The sequence below is a fragment of the Marmota marmota genome, unplaced genomic scaffold (assembly GCF_001458135.2).
Source record: "Marmota marmota marmota unplaced genomic scaffold, marMar, whole genome shotgun sequence".
Taxonomy (NCBI): Eukaryota; Metazoa; Chordata; class Mammalia; order Rodentia; family Sciuridae; genus Marmota; species Marmota marmota.
This window is the reverse complement of record NW_025999871.1, coordinates 2,073,241-2,083,370: the sequence shown is the minus strand read 5'-3', so window position 1 is coordinate 2,083,370 and position 10,130 is coordinate 2,073,241. Positions and strand designations below refer to the sequence as shown.

At 46.2% G+C, this 10,130-nt stretch overlaps 1 protein-coding gene across 2 annotated transcripts; it reads right to left on the bottom strand.

Moving 5' to 3' along the window:
- Positions 1–201: 201 nt before the first annotated feature.
- On the bottom strand, positions 202–8,672 carry Pgbd2 (piggyBac transposable element derived 2). 2 transcript variants are annotated; one of them, XM_048785014.1, is made up of 4 exons: positions 8,518–8,672; positions 4,517–4,825; positions 4,327–4,388; positions 202–2,249 (listed from the first exon to the last, which is right to left on the bottom strand). In XM_048785014.1, the coding sequence occupies exons 3-4, from the start codon at positions 4,341–4,343 to the stop codon at positions 488–490; spliced, it is 1,779 nt and encodes a 592-aa protein (XP_048640971.1). In that variant the 5' UTR covers positions 4,344–4,388; positions 4,517–4,825; positions 8,518–8,672; the 3' UTR covers positions 202–487. The 2 variants fall into 2 exon arrangements, with proteins under 2 accessions (XP_048640971.1, XP_015361918.1); XM_015506432.2 differs by having other exon boundaries at positions 8,533–8,671.
- Positions 8,673–10,130: the final 1,458 nt, after the last annotated feature.

Below are 10,130 nucleotides of genomic sequence, written 5' to 3'. Positions count from 1 at the left end.
ATTATTCTTTTTATGTGGTGAGAAGTACAGGGATTGAACCCAGGGGCACTCAACTACTAAGCCACATCTCCAGCCCTATTTTGTATTTTATTTACTCTCAATCCTCCTGCCTTAGCCTCCCTAATCACTGTGATTATGGGTGATTACAGGTGTGCGCTCCCGCAACTGGCCTCTTTGATCATTCTTGTCAGAACTTAAACATACCCCGAAGCAAGATTTTTATTTATTTGGATAAGTTTAAATAAATAATGGTACAAAATACAGATTTGCAAACATTCATGATTACTAACATAAACATTAATTTATATTACATGTAGGCATATACAATAATAAAAAAGATAATAATAATGGGGATAAGGAGAAAATAAAAAACCAAGTTATTAAGAATTCAGGTCCTTTTTCCTACACAAAACAGAAGTGCTCTAACTACTGGATGTAATTATCTGTAGACACCCCATTATAAACCAAAACAAGCACACCTTTGCCATCACCGGGTGTGGTACTCCCTAAAACACTTGGCATGGACGCCCTTCTGGCACTTCTCACACCGGGTGTTGGTCTGTGAGTGGCAGAGGGCACATCGGGTCCTCTTGTCCTGGTGGATAATCCAGTGCCCAATCATATCAAAGCGGCTCTCAGTTTCCAGCCGCCTGCTTCTCCTCCCTTGTGAGGACATGTCAGCATTGCTCTCCAGATACACACAGGCAACATATCTCCGGAAGGCAAGGAGGTCCACCTGTGCATCCTGGCAGCAGATCCTGTGCAGCTGCCATGCATTGTTGAGGGCAGCATCAATAACATAGCCAATGAAGCTCGAGTACCACTTCATGCCCCGGATCTTCACCTTGTACTTGGCAATATTCTGATCCATCCTGCCAACACCCCCCACCTTCTCCTGATAGAGCTTCACCAGTGATGGCTGGTGGACCTGAGTTCGTGTTTTGGCCGCTCCCGAGTGACGGCTAGTCAGCCTCACAGGCTCTATGCCCACAGCATTGGAGCAGATGTTGACCATGCTGCTGTCGTGCCAGCGGCACACAATGATCTCCTCGCTCTCGTCAACTTTGTAATCAAATGAGCCTCTCTTCATTTTTCTCAACTCTTTGGGATCTTTGAGGGGACATCGCTCAATCCTGTACTCACGAACAGTTCCTGTGGCCTTCACCCCCTTTTTCCTCAAAATGGACATCAATTTGACACTTGTAAAAACCTTGTCAAAAAATATGTGGTATGGCAGAAAGCCACGCTCCTGAAGCGCATCCACAAATTTTATGACCATACTGCCTCCGAGATCCAAGCCCTTGTCTGGCTTGGTGAATAATGTGCCTTGTGAAGGTTCAAACCACACCAAGTACCCTCTGCTGGTTGTCCCACACCAGATTTTGTAGCCAAGTCTCACAGGTTTCCCTGAGTGCAGCTGCTTGGATCCCCGGTGCCCGAAGTATTCACACATGGACTCACCGAAGCTATAGAACTCTTCCAAGGGAGCATGCTTCTGGAAATTGCAGTTCATCCTGACGATAAGGGGCCTGACCTTGGCAAACCTATCACTTTCATCAAGTTCATTGTTATCTGCAAAATGGAGGTATGAGAAGATCAGTTCAAATCTGTCCCTTCTAATTGCATCAGCCACAAGATGATGATGTGAGTCAGGAGAGGTTTCCCAAAACATCCTTCTCCTTGGATAGGAGATATACCCACTTAAAATCAAAATGCCCAAAACACACTTCAATTCCTGGGCTGTGAGACCCAGGTTGACACTCTTCTGCCAAGCATAACGATTGGTTTCATTAACAATGAAATTAATTGTTCCTTCATCAAAAAACAATTCAAAGAGGCCTACGGGACTTAGTTCCTGGCTTTTGAGGTCTTCAATGTGCGGATCTGATGCTGTCCAACTGCCAAACTCTGGTCGAATATCTCTCTTGGTCCAGACACGCTGAGCTTCCACGACTGCCTTCTGCCTCTTCTTGGCTGGCTGCAGCTCCAGGTCATCATTATCCTCCCCAGTGCCAGAGTCCTCAGACACAACGGAAGCATGGAGCATACTGCCAGGCAGTTGAGCACCTCGCCGGCCATCTTCATCCCCAGAATCCTCATCTGTGAAGTCCCCTGCAGCATTGTCGGGAGGCGCAATGAAAATCTCCTCCCTGTTGTTGCCAGACTCTTCCTCCTCCAAAGCATTCAGAACCTCAAGCAGCTTAGTGGACTTCACCTTTGAGCGGGCACCTCTTCTAGCAGTGTCAACTCTGCAATGACAAAAGACAGTCAGGGAGGCGCTACTCTGGACAGGCAAAACTTCAGCTGGAAAGAGGAGCCCACTGGGAGGCACCTTAGATTAAACAGCCTCACAGATTTGGATCCACCAGGTACAACACCAGGTAGATAAACTTTCCAGTTAATAGAGATTACACCTTTAAGTGCAGAAGTATTTTAATTATGAGAGGCACTCTAAAGAGGCATTATGTAATCCCTTTCCCTTATAGTGTTCCAAGTAGAGGATCCCCTCTACTAATAAATCCAGGTCCCAATGTCTTCACCCCAGATAACAGTCGACTGCCAATTGGAAGTCCAGTTGGAGTGACACCCAGGCTGTCCCCTCAGATTTGGACTCAGTGGCCCCAGAAGCTCTGCTCTCATGTTTGACCTACCTATATCTTCCCTGTGTCTGATTTATCTGACAAACAAGATTCCCTCACTTCCCAAATTCTCAAACTCTCCCTAGTTGAACTTCATTTCCCAAATTCAAGAACTGAACCGACTCAGATTTCCAAATGGCTCTCTCACTGATCATCTTGCTGCACATTAACTGCAATTTAGGAGCTGAACAGATTTGGAAAACATGAAAACCTCCCTGCCATTCAAACTCTCACCCTGTGGACATAGGTAACAAAGAGATGACAAGAGTTCCTTATATTTAATGGCACTGGCCAGAGGCTCAGAGTAGGAAAACTCTACTTTCAAACTGCACTTAGTTCTAACTGGAGGAGACAGATAGCAAGTAGCTACACAGGTAGCAACAAATGCCATCCTTGGATAAAGGACTGAGACCAGGGGTGCTATTTTAAATAGAAAAGAGAATGGGGCTGGGGATGTGGCTCAAGTGGTAACGCGCTCGCCTGGCATGCGCAGGGCGCTGGGTTCGATCCTCAGCACCACATAAAAATAAATAAAGACGTTGTGTCCACCGAAAACTGAAAAATAAATATTAAAAAATTGTCTTTAAAAAAAAAAAAAAAAGAGAATGAAGGCTCAGAAGCAAGAGACCTGAACAAATGAGGGAGTTATCCCTGCAGATCGCTAGAGACAGGATGTCTCAGGAAAAAAGAAAGAATGACAGGCACAAGGCCCTGAAGCTGAAGTTACAGTGAGGACAGAGCAGAAGCAGTGGGAACCAGGCCCCACAGGCCCAGGCCAGGACTTTTGGTGGTATTCAGTTATCCCAGGAAACCCCAAGGGGGATGGAGCAAGACAGCAAAGAGTCACATCTAGGTTATAAAAGCATCAACTGTGAGAATAGACTTGGTGGGAGGGTGGGCATGGATGCTCCTGTTGCGGCCCTGTGTCTTTCCAGGTCCCACACTGAGGACCCTCCACCCCAGAGGAAAGATGCAGCATTTACCATGGAGCCTATTTCCATGTAGACCTGCACATGAACTCTGGAGTCCAGGTTGCATTAGAGATTCACTCCAGTATCTCTTCCTATATGGTAACTTCACCTCCTCCAAGCTGACTTCTAGAAAAGTAAGTTTTTCACCCATCTGAGCTTTGTGTGGACTAGGAAGACAGACCAGCCTGAAGGGAGAGAAAACCAAAAGCCCTTCCTGTGGACCCTGGACTGAGACAAGTTTGGGGGGATGTGGCCATCTCCATGTCATCTCTACCCCAGCTTCACCCAGCTCCCAGGGGCAGATCCGGGCCTCTACCAGTCTCACTTGCTACCTGAGCTCCTGCTCACCCCCAGATCCTGTAGGTTCTGTACCAGACTCTTCCCTGTGGCCATGGGAAAGCAGGAAGAGACTAAGGCAGCCTCATGGGCAACCACCATCTGTGGTCTTTACCTTGAAAGATGAGGAAAGTAAAATTGCGTTTTATATCAAGCGTATGTGCTGCTGCCACACGCCCAGTTTGTACCACATATACTTCCTCGTCTGTCTCATCTCTTCTGTTCTTCTCTTTGTCTCTCCTCTCCTCCCTCATGCTTTCTAAACACCAACTGTTTAGTGAAGCCAGAAGGACTAAAGGCTAAAAATGTCACTAGGTTGGCCTTTCAAAACAGAGAGGAGTAAATACTTTTAAAAGCATTTCATTCAAAAGCACTCCTACCTTGAGGGTGAAGCCATGATGAACCGGGAAGGCGAGACTATCTTTATTCAGAGTCTAAGAACCTGTAAGACAATGAAGGTCATTTTTTAAAAAAATTACATCTTAATAAGCAAAGCAACAGGATCTCCCCTGGCCAAACTATCAAGAGAATCAAGGACATGATTAAGAGGGACTTCAGGACAGTGGTTACCTCTGAAGAGAAACGATGCAATTATCGCAGACACTTGGAGGTATCTAAAATTTTGGTAGGGTTCTATTTCTTAAACTGAGTAGGATATTCAGACTTGCTTATTAATCTTTACTTTGTTCTTGTTCCATGCTTTGGTATGTACCATTCACATACACAAACACGAACAGGCACGGGGACCCTGGCAAAGAAATACAAACTATCTGGCAAAGCCACTCAGTGCCCCACAGGAGGAGTACTGCTCTGTAGAGATGAAGGACTGGCAGGCAGACGTCCATCTGTGGTATTCCAGAGCACATACATCTTGCACAGCTAGAAGGAAAAAAAAAAATGAACAGTTACCTGTGTCCTTTATGAAGAATGTCCTTATAGAAGCCTTCTGAAATTGTTTACCCAAACTTTCTCAAAGGCCAACTAGCCCACATCCTGGCCTCACACGATGCCCCTGACTGCTACCTCTGGTCCACTTGACATCACACTTAAATTCCTTTAAGACTTATGAGAAAAGCTCATTATCAGACTAGACTTTAAGTTCCAGGAATCACAGCCTCTAGTCCCCACTGGCCCTCAGTGAATCTGGGTATGTGACCACAGTGTCTACAGAGCTCCAGTCTCTTCTGTTCTGACTTTCTTTGGCACCAATGATGGCTGGCAAGAGAGACATGCAGGTAAATGCCATGTGTGTGAGAAAGTCTTGGTCCTTCAAATTCCCCCACCCTGTCCACTCCCAAGCCTGAAGCCTGGTAAGAATGTGGAATATGGAACCATCAGAGATAAAGCTGTGCAACCTTGCCAAGTCATTTACCTTCTCTGTGCCCTTATCTCCTCACCTATGAAATGGTCATCTGCTGTCATTCTCTTGAGAAAACGTGCATGAATGTGTATAAAGTACACACAAAAGACCTGGCTTCACGGAATATTAGCAATGGGTTAAGAACCACAACACCCCTTGCAATTAAAATAGTCAAAAATTCTGAAAACTGAACATTTTCAAAAGTTTGCCACAAACTGTTGCAGCAAACCTGAATTGATCTGAGGTTCTCTATAATCTGTATTTCCTTAACCAATTATAGCTATCGACACATTTTGCTACAGAAATACCCTACATGATTAAGAGGTGCTTTGGTACAAGTCTGATGAAAGTCAAACACTGTGACCTTTTCCCCAAGTTCAGCCAGGTTTGGGGCAGGAAACGTGACCTATGTTACCATTTCACAGTCGCTCTGCCTCTGGCAGCTCATCACCTCTTCCTCTGCCATGCCCTTGGCGGGCCTCATTCACTCGCTAACATCTACACAGAGGGCTCCAATTTCCCCAGGTCACAATCAAATCAGGCTCTAGAATAAGATCAAGGCACTCACAGCCACCACCTCAGCTTAGATGACCCTGCAATACCTTTCTCCATCCACCAAGCTTTCAGTAAAGGATTCTTCTATCCCAGTTTTTATCACAATATGACTAAAATGACCCATCTGAGAATTAAGCCCATCTGGATCCTCAGAAGTCAATATGGCTTCTGGCATGCAGTAGGCCCCAATAAACAAACTATTAGTGCCCCGGAAATAACAGTCACACTCCAGGGCACCCCAGCAGCATCCTGCTGTAGGCCTTCATCTTCATCTTCATCTTCACTTTCTGGCTTTGAGATAGCTATTTAGGAAATAGCTAACCAAAGCATACTTCTTAAAGATTCTCTGAAACCATACACAGGAAATGTCTATCAGTGGAGAGTCTAATACAGTGGACTCAGCTGGCTGGGAAAGCGACAGCTAGGCAGGAAACCCATCTCCCTTTCTGTGGTCCTTAGACCACACTTCCTCATTTTCACTTTTAGTGGTTCTCAAATTGCTCCCTAGCCCTCCATCTCCTCATGTGAACCCCTCTATCCCTTTTGCCCTGCCTGACAGAACTGACAAAGGACAGTGTACCCCCAGATTAAGCAAATTCCAAAAGGGAATAATGTCCAGATAGAAGCTATTAGGCACCCATATTAGGTACCCCACCTCTCCCTCATCCAAGCACATAAAGTATCTACTAGGTGCCAGGCACACATGTACAAAACTGAAACTGCAGCTATGGCAGGGTTACCAAGGAGATGGGGTGGGGGAGATTAGGATGCATAAAACAAAAACTGGAACTCGTCAAGGAAATGAAAGAACACTTTCCCAGAGAAAGGATGACTGGCTGGAGAGCTACACAAAGAGCAAGAATTCCCCGAGTAGGCAAGAAACAGGATCCCAGGCAAAGGGAACAGAAGAATATGAAGGGAAAGAAATGCCAGTCTGAAAAGAGTAGGGAATCTGGGTGAAAGGGTCCAAGAAAAGGCTGAACCTGTCCTTTTAAGGCCTTTTTTTAATATATATATAAAATTACAGACAGAATACAAAACCATCAAATTTGCATTTTTAACAAGCTTATTCTAACTGCTGTGTATACAACTGAGTGATGCTTATCAGAAGAAAAGAACCTACCCAAGTGGGATTTAAAAAGTAATAGCAACAAATATAGATCACTGTTTAAGAGGCAAGGGAGACAGGCTGGTCAGAGTCACCTACTGGAGTTCAGGTCTATATGGCTGGAACACAGAGGTGCAATTCATGGAGGCTGGGAGCTCTAGAAGGCAGCCAGGTGTGGTGAGCACATGCTGCACTTGGCACATACTGAGACAAAAATGTTTGGGGCATTACCCAGAATGGCATCCAGCAGACCACAAACTCTGTGGGCCTGGGACCAAGAAACAGCCTGGCCTGGAGTCATTAATTGGTGCATTTTCTGAGGATTTGCGGAAAGCTCAAAATCTTAAGAGGTTACCAGGGAAGGAAACGCACACTGAAAGAGATGACTGCCAAGGAAGAAGTCTTTAGAAACTATCTGAGGGAAGGAGGGAAGGAGGAATGGAGGAGCCTGTAAAGGGCAAGAAGCCAGCCTGAGAGGCAGCTACAGGCAGAGACTACATAGTGGAGCAAAGGGTGGTCACCTGCGCCAAAACTGCCCAGAGTACTAGGTGGACCTTTTCAACTGTACTGAGCACCAGCAAAGATAAAAGAACCTTGATTTTAAACCTGGAGCTGCCAGAACCACTCTGAAGGGTCTTGGGGAGAAGAGGAGTGGGCTCTACTATTGAAAATGTTAATTTCTCCCAGAAGACAAGATAATTAAATGCAAGTAAATCCTGGCTTGGATATTATAGGACATGGTTCTGCTGTTGTTGTTCTTTCTGTTAAAAAGATGCTCACAAGTGGGAGATCTGGGTGAACCTATATGGGAATTCTTTTGTACTACCTTTGCAACTTTCTGGAATTCTGAAAATATTTCAAGACGACAGTCTTTTTTAAAGATATTTTATAAATATAAATGACTCAAAGCTAAGCCAGGTGCAAAACAGCTCAGAAGGGGCCTTTTTGAGACAAGAGCACCGCTCTCTGCCCCTATCTCAGTATCAAAAGAGAAACAGCAAGAAGAGGAAACAAAGACTCTCTGAAACCTCAGCGATTACAAAGACTCTCTGAAACCTCAGCGATTCCACAGAAAAGCAGACACAAATCAATTCCAAAACGCGCCGCCCCTGCACGTCTGCGCACTGAGCTGCCGGCCCCTGAAGGGCACCCCTCCCAAACCCCTTAGCCTGCCCCAGACCAGTCCAACCCGCATATAACGCAACCCTCTTCAGTTCGGCCTGGCCTACGCTCCACTCTCGGAACCAGGTCCGCCCTGGTCCCGCACACATTCCATCCCACCCTAGTCCGCCTCAGTCACACCCACCCCACTACACTGCAAGCTCAGCCGGCCCCGCCGGCTTGCAGCCACAGCGCCCCCTTGCGACCCTCAGAGCTCACAGCGTGGTGGCCTATTGTTCCCGTCTGGTTTGTTCCCTACTCCTGGTTTGTTCCCTACTTCTCCGCACCTAACTAGCAGTAAGGCTGACTGCACTGTTGAGAAAATGCAACATCAGGTTCCGCTACTCCCGCATAAAAACCGGGCCGTGCAAGCGGGGTAACGCCTACCTGGGCTGGCCATACCTGAGCCTCGCCTGACTGTACTGGACGCACCGAGGAAAGCACAGCAAGACCTCTGAGCCAGCCTTGGCATTGGGTGTCGCGGCCGCGCAACGTCCATCACTAGAGTGCTCGGGCGCTCAGCCCGCCTTACACGCCACGCCCCCGGGCAGGCCACGCCCCCGCCCGGGCAATCATAGAGATGGCAGAACCTCCCAGGCGCCTAGAGAGAACTTGAAAGTGCCTCTGAAACCGAGTGGCCAGCATCGCAATACCCCAGAGGGTTAGATCCTCGGGCAACTTTCACCTGGCTTCTCCTCGGTTCTCACCTAGAAACTTGCGCAGCCTCTACTCGGGGTGGGGCCTCCATGACCTCTTTCTTTCTAGGGCAGTAGTTCTCACTTGTGGCCCAAAACTAAAAGTAGTAAAACCTCCCGGAATCGGAAACTGTGGGCGGGCCCCAATAATCTGTGCCTTCCAAACCCCGAAGGTGACCTTAATGCAAATAGGATTTGGATACCGCTGATCTTGGGTTTATCATCCTCCACAGTCTTTAACATTTTTACCTGGATAGGTCTTTATTGTAGGGGCTGGCCTGGGCATTGTGGGTATGATTTCAGAAAACGGAGTCCCTGTGTTTCCTCTGAAGACCCTGTTAATACCTGTATTTTTACTTGTTAAAAACATAACCTTAATTGTAGGAAGTTGAGCATCCCTGGCTTCTACCTACTAAATTCCAGTAGCATGCTACACTCCCAAGACTCCAATTATAACAACTAAAAAGTCTCCAGTGTCCCCAGGAAGGCCAAACCTCTCATTGCACTGAAACATGGCAGCCCGTTAGGTGTGTAGAATTTCAGAGAAAACAGTTCCTTGACCCGGAAAGCTTTGTCTAAACACGAAAATCCCAAATAGGGCCCAAATCCGTTAACATCCAAAAAGAGGGCCAGTAGTGAAGGTTTTGTTGTTGCGTTTCCAACCACTATTTAACCTGGGTGGTTTTTTTGTTTGTTTGTTTGTTTGTTTTTGGTTGTTGTAAAGTGTGGTTCCAAAACACCTGAGTCAGAAAAAAAACTGTGTGTGTGTGTGTGTGTGTGTGTGTGTGTGTGTGTATCATGGTTATTTGGGGCACATCCAAGTTTGTTCAGTTCACACATAAGCAAATTAAAAGGATAGAGGATGAACCTTGGGAAGGTGTGGGTACTATTTTAGGCAAGGTGGTGCAGTTTTTTCTATCTTGCTTTCTTTCCCAGAACCTTTGCCTTATTTACTCATTCACTTATTCATTCAAGAAGAGTTTAAGGAGAGTCCATTCTGTAGCAGTCACTGCTCTGGGCACTGCTGCTAATACAGTGAGGAAGAAAAGGGCAAAAAAGAAGGCGGCAGGGAAGGGGAAGAGAAAAAACCCTGCTATCATCATTATGCTTAAATTCCAGGGGAGTGGGGGACAGACAATAAATACACAAGTAAAATATACTGGTATGTGAAAGTGGAAATTGCTATGGAGAGAAAGTAGGTGAAGAGTGTATAGAGAAGAGTGGGAGAAGACTGTAGCGAATCCAATTTTGAATAGTTTGTTCAGAGAAGACCTCAGTGAGAAGGTATATTTGAGGGAAAGCCAA